This window comes from Poecile atricapillus, chromosome Z (genome assembly GCF_030490865.1).
Source record: "Poecile atricapillus isolate bPoeAtr1 chromosome Z, bPoeAtr1.hap1, whole genome shotgun sequence".
NCBI classification, from domain to species: Eukaryota; Metazoa; Chordata; class Aves; order Passeriformes; family Paridae; genus Poecile; species Poecile atricapillus.
The window spans coordinates 53,984,056-53,998,235 of NC_081289.1; the positions used below are offsets into that span (position 1 = coordinate 53,984,056).

At 42.0% G+C, this 14,180-nt stretch overlaps 1 protein-coding gene across 3 annotated transcripts in view; it reads right to left on the reverse strand.

Moving 5' to 3' along the window:
* Nucleotides 1-5,265: 5,265 nt before the first annotated feature.
* The window catches only part of LOC131573263 (calcium-dependent secretion activator 2-like), a 283,517-nt gene continuing 274,602 nt past the window's right edge, over nucleotides 5,266-14,180 (reverse strand). For all 3 annotated transcript variants that reach the window (XM_058827047.1, XM_058827048.1, XM_058827046.1), the window contains 2 exons: nucleotides 9,939-10,043; nucleotides 5,266-6,212 (listed from right to left, as the gene is read on the reverse strand). In XM_058827047.1, the coding sequence (XP_058683030.1) occupies nucleotides 6,042-6,212; nucleotides 9,939-10,043 (276 nt within the window). In that variant the 3' untranslated portion in view covers nucleotides 5,266-6,041. The remainder of the gene's footprint in view (nucleotides 6,213-9,938; nucleotides 10,044-14,180) is intronic.

Consider the following 14,180-nt stretch of genomic DNA (forward strand, 5'->3'; position numbering starts at 1 on the left):
GCTGCTGCCGCCATCCGCTCGGCTGCTGGGGCAGCGAACGCGGCTCCCTGGCCCACCCGGGCCCTGGCCCCGCTCGGCTCTGCGGAGGTCGGCCGCAAAGCACGAATACACCTCGCAGCAGCCTCGGGCTCTGCGATTTCTGGAGCGTGGGCAAAGGCGCTTGGCCTTTCCCAGCTTTTAAACTGTAACACTTCGGCGTTTTCTCCACTGATAATTTCTGCGGTGGAAGAAAATAATATAAATATGTGAGTGCGTGTGTGTATACGCCTTCGAAGACTATGTGTAGTCTTTCCATACAGTGAGGGTGTGCTGGCGTCCTTCTATAGCAGTTCCACCGCAAGCAAAATAATAAAGTATTGCTATTTGTAACAGAATCCATCACAAAAGAAAAACATTTAACACTGGCCCGCAAAATACAAGTGCTCCCGGAGGTAAAACAAAGTTTGGCAGTACAGTACATTTCGTACAGACCTCCCTAAATCGAAAACCAAACTGGTGCAAATTAAGCCTTTTCATGTATAAAGCCTCTAATCACATATAAACGAAATTACAAGTGACCCTCTAAAGCAGCGCTTCCGGCCCTCCCGTAATTCATGCGAGCGATTTGGCTAAGTGTGCCAGCTCCGAACGTGGACTGCAGCTATCACGTCTAATCTAATCAGTCCGCCTGTGAGGGGACCCAGCGGTGTCATCAACTCCAAAGGGCCCTTGGTGGAAGTGGCTGGGAGAGGCCAGCGGCAGCTGGAGCCATGAATGACACTTTCTCATTTGTTCCTTTCCCAGTTCAACAAATGTTTAGCTCCTATACTGCTAAATGAACGCCTTGCGGTCTTTGGCTGGGGGAAGCTATTTATTTTTAAGATTCCTGAATAGGATCAGGAGCAATTAACTTATTTTTTGTTTCCATTTTCTGTGGGTGTATTGGGAGGTAACCTAGAGCAAAGCGAGGAGCCGGTCGCTGTGTGGGCTCCTGTGTGCTGTATTCCCTGCACCGGAGTGCGCCGGGCTCGCCATGGCGACAGGAAGGTGTCCGCCGGACACGGAGCGGGACAAAACCCCGCTCGTTTATGGTGGGACCCGTTTCGATGTGCCCCTGCTGAGAGAGGGGGAGAAGCCAAGTGAAAAATGTGAAAATAAGCACGAAAGTAAGAGAAAGGAGTCGTGCCCTGTCGCAGCCGCTGCTGGACGGAGCCCGGGGTGGATTCGCCACCTTCTCAGCTGCTCGCTCGGCGCCCCTACCAGGGAACGGACACAGGGGACAACTGAGGCACCCTCAGAACTGAGGAGGGAGGAAGAGGAGGAGGGGGCGACACGACAATACACCTACTAAGGCCGAAAACAATCTTTTTGTGTGTGTGATTGATTTTTTTGTTTGTTTAGCTGCATTTTTTTCCCCCCAGTCGCTGTTAAAACAAAGCCCGCCCATGCCGGAGGGAGGCCGGCCGTGGTGTCTCTGCGGGTCTCACGGGGGTCCCGGGTTCCCGTTTCGGACACAAGAAGCCCCCCAGCTCCCCGACTGCCCCGCCGCTGCCGTGCGGCTCCCGCCGTCTGCTCCGCACTCCTTCGCTGACACACAATCATCTGATTCAGCCCCCTTCGGCAGGTGCCTAAGGGGCATTCTCTGTGCAGGAACCCGCCTCACAGCCTTACACTCCCTCCCCGATCCCCCGCGCTCATCGCCGCGTCCCTCGTGGAGCCGCTCTTGCTGCTCACTCCGAAGCTGACACTGGTGCCCCGCCCGCCCTCTGCGCCTGGAGTCTGGTGGGTCTCAGGAGGAGTTTCCCAAAACCTGGAAACATCCGGCACCTGACCCGAGATTCCCCGCGAGCCCAAGGAAGCGTTCTTGTGGGTGCCATGCCCACAGGGCCAAGGAGGGAGGGAGGGAGGGAGGCCGCTCCGCTGGGCGCCTTGGGTGAGCACCGCTGCCCCGGGGCCACTCGCCCTCCGAGCCTGGCTGTTCCTCCAAAGCTGTGTCGGTTCCTGCGCCGGGGGCTGCCCTCTGCTCCGGGTCGCGTTTAAAGGGAGGGGCCGCTCTACAAGCACCAGTCCCTGCTGCCGGACCCGCCGGTGCGGGCTCGAAGGGCGCGGCCTGAGCCGGCGGCTTTGCTTGTCTGGAGGTGGGAGGCTCAGTGCCCCAAAGTCGCCCTGCCCCGAGGTGGTTCCCCCAGCCGCTGCCTTGCCTATCGCCTCCTTGTCCGGGGTAAGCTACAGCCGAGGGCAGCGAGCTCTTGGCTCCAGGCCCCCTTTGCCCGGCGGCAGGAGACCTGCGAGCATCGCTTTCCTATCCCGGCCTCGAGTACCGCTCGCAGCGGCGGCGCGCACCTGGTCCTGGCTTCTGATTCGACTTCTAAAGCCCCGTTTATACCACTAGGACTCAGGGGGAATGAACTACACGAGACGGCTGCTGCCCCTTTCCCGAGGGCTCCCTGCACCCCGCGCCCGCTCAGGAGTGCAGGTCCCCGCGGAGGCCCCACGGCCCGCCTCCCCGGAAAGCGGACAGGGAGCGGCGGTGCCGTCCGCTCGGGACGGGCACTCAGCTCCGCTTAAACAGCTGAGATAAGATGTAGGGGCGGCCCCTGCGCCCTGCCCCACAGGGCACTGCCCTGGCTGCTGGAGGCGACGGTGCCTAACGCCGGAGCTGTCACGCAGGTACTCACTGGCCTTCTCAAGCTTCATGTCGGTTCACGGTTTCACAAATCTGGGTACTAAAAAAATTATTTTCATTTGGAAGAAATTAAAGGACACTTGAAGCACTCTTTTCTGGACCTGTCTTCCACTGATGTCTGCTGTGCTGTGTCTTTAACAATAATTTATCCTACGCTGTGTCTGAGTTAATTTCTCTTCCCCAAACATCTTGAAACTTCTTCATAGTTACATAATCTGTGTATTTTGTTTTATTATTCTCATCATCTTTGTTTTATGTTTTTGTTTGTTTAGCATTTTCTTACTCATCTCTATGTTACTGACAAATACATCTTGCAAGTACTGCATGCAGACGAAATTGCATAGCGAAGTGCTTGACATATGGGGTGTATGTGTATAGTGCTTCGTGAAGTTTGAGTAACTTATGCCCACTTCAAGCCACAAAGTCTTGTCTTAGTCATAGTTCACAAGTCATAGTCTTGTTCAGGTGGGTTCTTTCTTAATTTTTTTTTTTTTTTTTAAATTGTATTAGGATGTAGACAGGATGAACTGCTCCCTAAGGCATAGGGAGCCAGGGGGGACTTCCCTGGTTGCCTGGACTAGGCACCACCACTCAGGGAGCAGGGCAGGGGAAGAGGTGGTGGCAACTCAGAGACCAGACCATTAACATGTTTGTGATGGTCAGAAAGCTCAGAAGTCAGTCTCTGGATCAGGGTCTAGACAAACAGGACCCATAAATAAGCACATGTGGGGCTGCAGCTGAGGTGAAAATCCAGCACTGCCATCACTGGGGCAGAGCTTAGCAGCCCTGGACAGAGCTGAGATTGAGTTCCTGGACAGAGGCTGTGGGTGGGGGTCCCAGGTGAGTCCCATCAGGACCATGATGGCCTACAGTCTCTTGAGGACCTAACAGGTGAAATTACTAGAACCTACTCTGTAATTGCCCAGATTGATAGGGAGAGTTGTTTGCCTAATCAGGAAATTTTTCTTGGTGTGAGGGCTGCTTGGGACAGAGGAAAAGCCCAAAGGGGAGGTGAGTGCAAATCACTGTTTCCCTTTGGATAGCAAAGCTGGACACAGTGTAATGCCAGGTCCCTCTCTGTTGAAGAAGACAGACCCATCACTTACCTCCTGGGTTGTGCTGGTGACAGGCACTTCTGTCCTGATGTTTCTAGGTCCCACTCCAGTTCCCTACTCTGTTAATAGCTTGCTAGGGATAGCATTCAGTTTGGGTATTTCTTCCTATTCTTGTGCTACCTTGGAACTTTAAAAATTTAGTGCCTTCTGGTGAAAGCCTGCACAGACCTGGCACAACTCTGCACTAGGAGGCCTTGGCAAGCACTGCAGGGCCACTGAAGTGAATGATACCTACCTTCACCTCTTTACACCTGGCTTCTCCACAGGCACCACTGCAGGGTCTAAGGAATGTCAGGATGAGGAGAGGGGAAGCAGAGAGACTTTTGCAGAGACAAAACTCCTTCTGTGCCTGACTGACACTGATCTCTCTGCTTCATTGGGCTTAGGAGACGGGTGTTATGTTGGACAGCCTGGCTTCCTCTGCACCTTGCTGTCTGCTACAGCCAGACTGGGTCTGAGGCTGCAGCTCCTGCCCAGGCAGGTTATCCCTTACCAAGTCTGGTCTCAGCCAGAGTCCCAAATGGCCCTTCAAGCATCATCCGCTTCCAAACACCAGCACAGCTAGGACAAATGACAGGAAAGGAATATGCAATTATTTTACTGCTATCAAAACCCAAAACAGCAAATCCATCTAGCAGCCTGGTAATAGGGAAAAATACTGCTTGGGCTCCCTGTGCCTCCTTCAGCCCAGCAGAGATGGTGATGAAAAGTTGAGCAGAATGGTCTACTTTACCAGCTCCCAGTTCTTGTAGCTGAATTCACCTCAGCTCATGGGATGATTAAACTGGTTTGCCACAGAAAAAAATTGACACTTAGGATTTCTCCCTAGACACCTAGGAGAAGTGTAACTTGCCCTTCCCTGCTTAGCTGAGCTTCCACGTGCTGAAAACCACTTTCCCTGCAGCTCTCATTCTCAGTTCCTGCATGCTTGCAATAGACCCCTGAAATCCTACAGACTGTTCTTGCACAGAAACCTCACATCAGCCTTGCAAACCCACAACAGCTCCTCAGTAAAGCCCCTTAGGTATAAAGCTATGGCTCAACCAGGACCTCAGCAACCTATTATAACTTCTTTGGGTGTCATCTGTGTTCTTTCTGATTTTGTGTACTAAAACTCAGGGATTAGTCATGCTCCCACAAAAAAAACCAAACAAAAACAAACAAACAAAAAAAAAACCCCAAAAAAAAAGCTGTACTTTTTGGTATCTGTCTGCATGAGTTTTGACTGATGAAAATTTGAGTTTTTTCTACTTCATCCTGAGGGCATCAAAAAGCAGGCAGTGGGTCCTGTCTGTTCATCTGCTACTAAGGGGTTTTTGTTTGCTTTTTTCCTTTATCAGTGCATTGTGTCCTTGGCTACTTGTTTGCTATATATATCTGCTCTATAAAAGAAACAAACATATTTGCTATAAATCACTATGTAAATTAAATAATTCAAAAATGTAATTCTCATGAAGAATCATACAATGTGTGAAATAATTTGAAATACTGAAAACATCTTTTAATTGTAGAATTCTATACAAACTTGGGTAGATACATAAATGGCCACGACAAAATGTGTTCTTATTGCCTGAAAATTTTCACAGAAATACAAACATAGATGGCAAGCTTACTGAGATCCAACAGGATGAGATATCTTTAAACTTGCAAAATGAATAGACACGACACTCTTAAGCAGTTTGTGTTTGACTGTCCTTGAAGTTCTTCTGCTTATATACCAGTCTCAATATACAAAGAACCAAGATTAAAATTTTTAATGCACATCACGTAATAATGTAAAATTAAGCACAAAAAAAAGGTAAACAATTTGTAATCCTGAAAATACACTATTTTTTTTACCTAGGGCATTGACTCATTCCAAGGATGATTTCCTTTATAGCTGTGTTTTAAGTGAGACACACATCTTGTTTTTGCACAGGACATCAATATCAGATGGAGATACAAGAATGAATGGTAGCAAACAAAAGGGAAAGAAATGTAATCACAAGTGGAACTCAAACTCCATGCTAGTGTTCTTGCAGCCCTAAGCAAAGCTATACATAAAAATATGCTACAACCATTATTCTCAAAAAGTCCTTGGCACTTTTCCTCTGATAATCTTACTTTCTTTTTTAATGGAGCAAATTACATTTCTGCACCGATATCATAAGGCAAAACTATAAATGCAATTACAAGGACAAGTTACCAAAAAACCCCAAGGCAAAGATAAATCCCACCCTCAGACCATCACCCATCAGCTCTGAATGCTTTGTGAAATAATATCATCCTTCCTCCTCATCACTGTCTTTCATTGTAATGCCCTGAAGTCCTCCTGCATCCGTGACTGAGACTGTGGCTTCCTCTACAGTCAGACGGCTGTGCACGGTGTCGTAGGTTTTACTGTTCAGCGTCCCCTCCATCACGCCTTGCAACCTGAAGTCTCGGTAGGTTTTCTGTGGCAAAAGTAAAACATCCTGAGTTGGACTCCAGCAAGTCTGAGTACTTTTTCACTATTCACTGGCCATTTCTAGCATGCCAGTGGCACAGGTTTATTCCTCCTGCAGGTTAGGGACCTATCACCTTGATAAAGATTTTGCGGTCTTAGTTTTTGGGCTGCATGAGATTTCTACAAACTCTAGAGATTCTGATTGTATGGTCATTCCTTTAATAGGTTGTATTTTGTGCTATAGCATAGTCTAACTGCTGATTTCTCAGTAACTTCCATTTGTTTCATTTATTCAATAAGACACCAGCTGAGAATTTCTCTAGATACCTACTGAAATATGAATGTGGCTACAGGTAGTTCAGTTCTGTCATTTCACAGAAAATGTAAATGCTTGACCTTTCCCCCATAGTGTAATTTTATTTATATTTCTCTTTACATTTATATGCCAAATGTGGCAATAACGAACACCATTTATGATCTATACTATATAGTGCCAGAATTTCTCAGGTGACTACCTACTTAATTTACATTCTAAGTCCCTACATTTTGATTTGCATCTACTTTTTTTCATTTCAGAAGATTTTGTTTCCCTGGTATTCAACCTTCCTATGAACAAGCAAACACTACTTTGTTCTTCCATCATATAAGAATTCTGAGTGGAATTGTTTTATTCATTAATTCTGTGTTCAAGTAAGCACATGGAAAGTCACCTATGTACTTTATTTTAGATTATAACATATTTGAAATAATCTTTCCTGATGTAACCCTTAAAGACTTAAAAAGGACAAACTGATCTAGGCAGTTCCTTATTTTGTGTATGCTCTCACTACAAATTCTGAATGTTTTGGAAGAGAATATGGGGAAAAGAAAATGGAAGATAATTAAGGGCTATCAGGCACATTCCTCCACCTGAGGAGACCATGTACAACCCTTAGATAAAGAAAAGATTTAATCTTGTTTCACTCAATACCTCAGAGAACTGCAAAAGACCACTCTTAAAATGGGTAACATTCAGTTGTGAGATTTTTTTTTTCTGCCCCTATGATGATTATTTAAACCTTGTTTGAATCACTGCAACTGAGATTTATTTGACTTTCCTAGGTCAGCGTCAGAGTCAATGGATGCAGCTTGTGTTTTGCTCACACACTCCTGCGAGTACCCCGCCTGTTCTTTTTCAAGTGTCACCATTGCATTCCCTTTTTATAACACTGCGCATTCAATTTGCTTTGATGCTGTTAACGGGTCCTACAGCAATTTCCTTCACTTTCACATTGTATTCTTCCCATTCTCAGACCAGCACTCTGGGGTTCAGACATTGCTCTTCGCTTGACATAGTTTTGCAGGATAATAATGTTCACTTCCAAGCTTAATTTTTCATTTCTCCCTAACTTTCTTTGTCCTTGACCCTCCTTTAGTCACATCCCTCTGCACATGTCTCAGACATCTAATGAAACCTTTATGCCATCATAAGCCTTTAAAGAGAATAAAGGGAACAATGTTTCTCCTTCTATGCTTTCTTAATAATGCTACTACTCTTGTCGCATCCAAATCCAAAAGAATTATATTTCTCTTACTCATCCTGTGTCCTTCAAAAATGACCTCCAATCTATTTGGGGTTTGATTGATTTTTTAAAATTAAAAAAAAAAAAAAATTTAAAAAATAAAATTTTTAAGAGGTGATAGGAGCAATACAGCTTCCTAGCTTTTTTGTGTGTGTTTTTGTTTGATTTTTCCTAAAGCAAACACAAAAGTGCCTTCATACACTCTAGTTTGGAGGAACTATGCCTCCCCATGTCTCTCTGCAGCTGGGCTGAAGCAGATAAAGTTTCTTATGATACTCTTTTTGAACCATTGTTTTGTATTTCCTAGTAGCCTCCTGCCTGCTGAGTTCCTGAGTTCTATCTTCACCCTCCAAAACCAAGGTCCACAAAATTTTCTGTTTTCCAGAATGAATATAATTGACATCATCTCTTCCAATCTTTAATATCCACAGAAGGTGGATATTTAATATCCACGGAATAACACAGTTGGAATTTACATGCAGAGAAAACCAGGTATATGGGCACAGAAAGGCCACTGCCAGAAGCAGTGTTCCCACCTCCATTGGGAGCTTTCAAACAAGGCTAACCAGTGTGCCAGGTGGCAGAGGGAAGGCAGGTTGGCAGTGCTGCTCATTCACCTGAAATTCAGTTTTGCAAATTTCCTTTAATCTCCCTGGTGATATTTCTCTTGTACAAGTTAGCCTGCCCATTCTTAGTTCTCATGGGGTACAGGGTTTAGATCCTCTAATGCTGATCGTCTTCCTCAGGGCATCATATCTGCCTTGGAAAGGGACTTTTTACCAGGGCATGGAGTGATAGAACAAGAGGGAATGGATTAAAACAGAGTAGGTTTAAATTAGAGATTTGTAAAAGTCTTTACTGTGAGAGTGGTGAGGCACTGGAACAGGTTTCCCAGATAAGCTGTGGATGCCCCATCCCTGGAAGTCTTCAAGGCCAGGCTGGATGGAGCTCTGAGCAGCCTGGTCTAGTGAGAGGTGTCCCTGCCCATAGCAGAGGGGTTGAAACAAGGTAACATTAAAGGTCCCTTCCAACCCAAACCATTTTATGATTCTGTGATTCTGTGAGAATAGCTTTAAACCTTTGACACAAGCCATTAATTTCAACAAGGAACAGCAAACTGCTTTTGCCATTTGGGCACACAATCAAGTGAAGAGCCAAATCCTGCTCCCAGAGAAATTCCAGTCAAAACCAGCAAAGCTAAGCTTGGGTTTTTAAGGGAGCCATGATGCCATCATTATTATGACTGTTTTCTTGCATTTCTCTCTGTTCTGTTCCTTTTTTACTAGTGAATCCTGAAAGCTGCAGTTGCAATTCCAGTGCCCATGAGTTAAAATGCTTTTGACTTTATAATCTTGCAAGAACTTAATGAAAAAATATTTTTAAGAAGTCGAGGTCACCACTGACAACAGGTGTTTCTTACTCCACATCTGCACAGATAACAAGAATGTCCAAAGTTAAACAAGACAGAATTAAAAAGAAAAAGATCTGAAATGGTTTTCTGTCTCTTGCCTAAGGGTATCGACTACGATCTGAAAGGGAGTTAGGAGGAAATTTTCTTTCATGGTAGCTTAACCCATAATTGCCTATTGCAATGCATGTTACACTCTACCTGGAAGCATTTGGCTTTGGCCAATGTAAAAAACTGAGGACTGAAGTGGAGGGACTGGTATTTCTATTGATACTTACTTCTGAGTATCACAGATTAGAAAATGTTACCTAATGTATTGAATACTGTTTTCAATTAAGCCTAGTAATTACACTTGCATAAAAAAGAAAATAACTCATTTTTTTAGGAGAAGAGGGAAACACTATTGAAATTATTCAGGTAAACCAAAAAATTGGTAACAAGACAAATGAAAATTTAGTAAGAATAATCATACAGCAATGCTGTACAGCTAGCTGCAAAATTCTTTGGAACTATCTCAATTGTCTCCAAGTCCAGAATTTATGACAAATACTAGTGCACATATAATTAATATTAAGGAGTTTAATAAGTTATTTTACTTCTGGAATTTGCTACAGCTGTGGGGAAAAAAAAATCCCAACCTTAACCTACATTAGTGTACAACTTTATTCCACATTTTCTTAACTTCTGGGTTCATCTTCCATGTTATTACCTTATTACTTTTTTCTCTTTACTATGCAGTTTAATGCGAACATATTTTATTTACCTTCACTATCTTGATGAGAGTCTTCAGCTGGTAGATGTGAAGCTGAACGTCTAATCTGTCAGCCAACCACATGCATATGACTTTCATGGAGTTGCTATACCATTGCTGAAAAGAAGGATAAAAAAAACAACAACAAACACCACCAAATAACCCTGCAGTATTCATTTAACAGATTTGGTAATGAGAGGTAATGAAACACTTTGAAATGATCACAGATCAGCACTTGAAGTCAACAATGATATAATTTCCTGTTATGAGAATTGCATGGGTCAGTAGGAAATCAAATAACTTGACCTAAACCATTCTTTACACGAATTAGCACCTGCCATTTTATCTTTCAGTTACAACATGTTCAAGCAAAATAGCGTTATGCACTTTGTTATCTGTCAGTGAGAATGGATATTAAAGATACAATTACAGGAGAGAATTGACAGCTAAAACAGCAAGGATAGAAACAGGCAGAGTATCTTGAGAGAGAATTTACAATAACTAGATTTTTCAATCCAAACAGGAAAACAGTACCAGAAAAAAAGGAATTTGTCTTTATTTTTTTTTTTAATCACTACATCATTAAGTAAAAAAATATCAAAATTCCCTGGAAACTGTTTTTAAATATGATCAAAACACTACTCCACCCTCCCCAAAATAACCATATTAAGGTTTTGTTTTACATTAATTACTAATTATAATTACAGCCTACCTTATTTCTTTTTTTATGTCTTAGGCATGGGTATATTTTCACTCAACACTTCACAAATGGATGGGTTAAGAATAAGCCCTCTGCTGTTGGTGTCTGTGTTACTGTAAAAAATGCTCAGTTCCAAATAGCTGCTGTAATAGTTCTTCCACATTAACTGGATTAGAAGAGATTTTACTAAATATAGTTGTAGCATTTTTTCCCCCCTCCTGTAAAATCACAACCAGATGTCATTTAGTCAAACTGTAAAAAGGAAGGGATTTTTTTATTTTTTTTTTCATTTTAACAGTGAAAGATTAAAAGAGTTTGTGTTATAGCTCTGTATCTAGTCTCTTTTCCCTCAGGAAAGAGGCTTAAATTATTATCTAATATAATTTCTTGTGTCTTTGCAAAATACAGAGATATGCAAAGAGAGGAAATCATGTGCCTATTTTAAAATGCCTCAAGTTAGGCAGGTATATTTTGTGAAAGTAATTCAAAGGAAGTATCTGACATGTCTCATTACCCATCTCCAAATAAAAAAAAAAAATAAAGTATACAGTGAAAATATATACTGAAGACAAATTACTTTCTACTGGATGTTACAAAAGAAAGAAATAGAATTCTTCCATCAAAATGTAAGCTTGCTGTAAAAAGCTTGAAAAACATACAGCAAATAACTACAAATACCTTTTCCTTACAGGGAACAGTCTCATCACAATATAACTATCAGTTTTAAGATATTTGAAATTAGATATTAATCTAATAATTCTTCTGTTAATTTTTTGAATGTGTTCAATTGTATTTTAATTATAAATCACAAAATAAATTACTTCTACTTTTTAGAGTTTCTCCTATTAATTTGCTATTTTACAGAAGTTAAAAAACGCACCACAAAAAAAGGCAGACAGCTACATATTTCATAGTTTGATTTAGTCACTAAAACGTGGGACTAAGTAGATATCCATAAAATATTGTTTTTAAATCGCTGAATGAATTATTATCCTATTTACATTATTTCATTCCTAACATGCATGCTGGTATTGATTTCCTTTGTAAGTACCTGCAAAATATTTTTAATGAGACTTGTTACTAAGTGGTAAATTATATGACAGGTGTTGTATGTATACAGATGTCTAGAGAATAAAATACAATTGTACTTATTAATTGGGGAACTCTATTGATCTAAATAAACATAAAATTTCCTACATTAAACATTCTATCCAAATGCAACAAATAAGCCAAGAAATTATATTATCACTCACACACAACCCTAGTAAAGAGAACTATTTTAGTAGGGGAGCTTTTTGAAAGCTGATATTCTTCCAGTAATGCATCCATTATGTATTTTGTATGTATCAAATAGAAAGCACAATGGGCTCAAACTTGCTCAGACAAACAACCTCCAGACAGGATTGAAAATTCTGAGACTGATTTTCCCATGCAACAATACTGAACAGGGACAGATTACTGACAATAGACTGTTCCAGATTTCTGGCAAAATGTTTTAAAGCCCAGCTAGAAAACTTATTTAAGATGGATGTAGTAAAACTTGAACTCTACATACCTGTGATATTCTTACATTCACTGAAAAAAAAGCTAAGGTACTGGAGGAAATTATTTTTCTACTCATTAATGAATGAAAGCAATATAGTATGTTTTTTTGACTAGCTTTGATGCATTAAAATTTCAGTACAAATGTTTAATTTGGTGATTGTGAAGTGATACTACAGTACATGCTCTTCTGTCAACATATCTTGTTCAGAAAAATGACTACTGTTTTACTAGATAAAAAAGTATTTTTATTTTCAATTGTCACCTTATTTTTAATGAAGATCACATCCAGTATATTTGTAGAATCCTCACAGAGATACTTGTGGGTAGGATTCTTCTTAATGATTGGTCATATATCCACTAGTTTTGAGGACTTAATTAGGCTGAAGCTGCATAAACTTAAATCTGCTGGATTTCATAACTAGAAAATAAAGATTTCCCTATAACTTCTTTTTGAGTCTGTTAAAAAGCACAGCACTGCAAATTCCTCTCAGAGAATCCAAGGCCACACATTTTGACAACCAGGAGCATGTTAGAGAGACAGGGATGGATCTACTATGACTGATGGCAATCTATTGCAAACCCCAAAACTTCAGTGATTGGATAATTGTCTTGAGATTACCCAGTTAAACTGACAGCAACAACAATTGTTTTTAACTGGTTTTAGGAAAAAGTAACTTTCCTATTAGTAACAATAGCAGTGAAAAGATAATGCATCTCTTGCAGATGTTCATTATATGGTACTACTGTCACATTCTTTGCTATTGTCTATGCAAGAGTAAAGCACTAAGTGCTTATGATACATTTTTTCCAAATCAGCAAATAACAGCAGCCAACCACTTTAACTAAAATGTTAGCCTCGCTATTTCATCCTCTCTCCTTATTCACAGCCCATCCAACTCCTGTAAGGGCATGCATTACTCACTTCATTTTCCTGAGATACCTCTTTCAAAGTAAAAAATAAGAGAGAAGGAAAGGCTAGGGTTGACTCTGTGAGACCCTTGTATTCATTCACACTTATTGTGCATGACTGTACACTGGTAAATCATATTAGCAGCCCGTCTCCCCATCAAGCTGCTACTTGCTTTCCAGCCCTGGGAAGGTTCAACAAATCAACAGGAGCACGGAAAACAGAACATCAGTCTAATCTAGTGTTTAAGGTGAAGTTTTCAAACCCAATCTAAGAAGATCTTTAGAGCAAGCAACAAGCTGAAGGGCTCAGAAGGTGGTATTGACAATGAAAGAGTGTTGAAATATTGAGAAGCGCAGCACTTGTGCATTTTTAATAACAAGAGGGTCAACAAGGACACAGCTCCCTCAGTGCCAATAGTTGCCACACCAGGGCTATAAACGCTCTCAGTTCATCAGATTTCTTAAACAGTTCATCAGCTTTCTTAAACACCCTAAACCCCCTCAGCAGACCTTTAGTCTTAAATTAACAAACCAAAGCAATGAAAGAGGGTGCAGCTTGAATGGCCAGCATTGATCCCCAACGGGGCTCGGCGCAGCTACAGGCACTGAAAAACTCGTTCCATTGTCGGGAGGAATTGACAAACCTCCTCTCCTAAATAGTCCAGCTCAGACGGGCTGGAGGCACGCAGCTGTAAAGGGCTCCCCTCGCCCCGCTCCCAGCGCTCACAATGCGCCAGGCATGAGCTCTTTGTCAGGCCCAGACTCTGCAATTTTCTAACAAGGATTAAAGTTGTTTCTCGGCAGGGCTAGTGAAAAGCGATTTAGCAACATACCGTGCTTTCTTCAGGCAAGTTAAAGAGAAGTAGTTAAGGAATTTCATTATTCTGCTGACTGGTGGAAATACAAAACAAATATAATAAATATTCACCATCTTTCTGGGTGCCTGAGCTATAACATTCGCAGAATGGTTCAATTAAATATAACACTTATTGGCTGAAAGCAAGCACTTTGAATTTATTTTTGAAGATTTATTTTGAAGTTTTATAAAAAGGTGCAGCTGTTTGCCACCTGGAAGGAGGCTCAATACATAGCAATACACA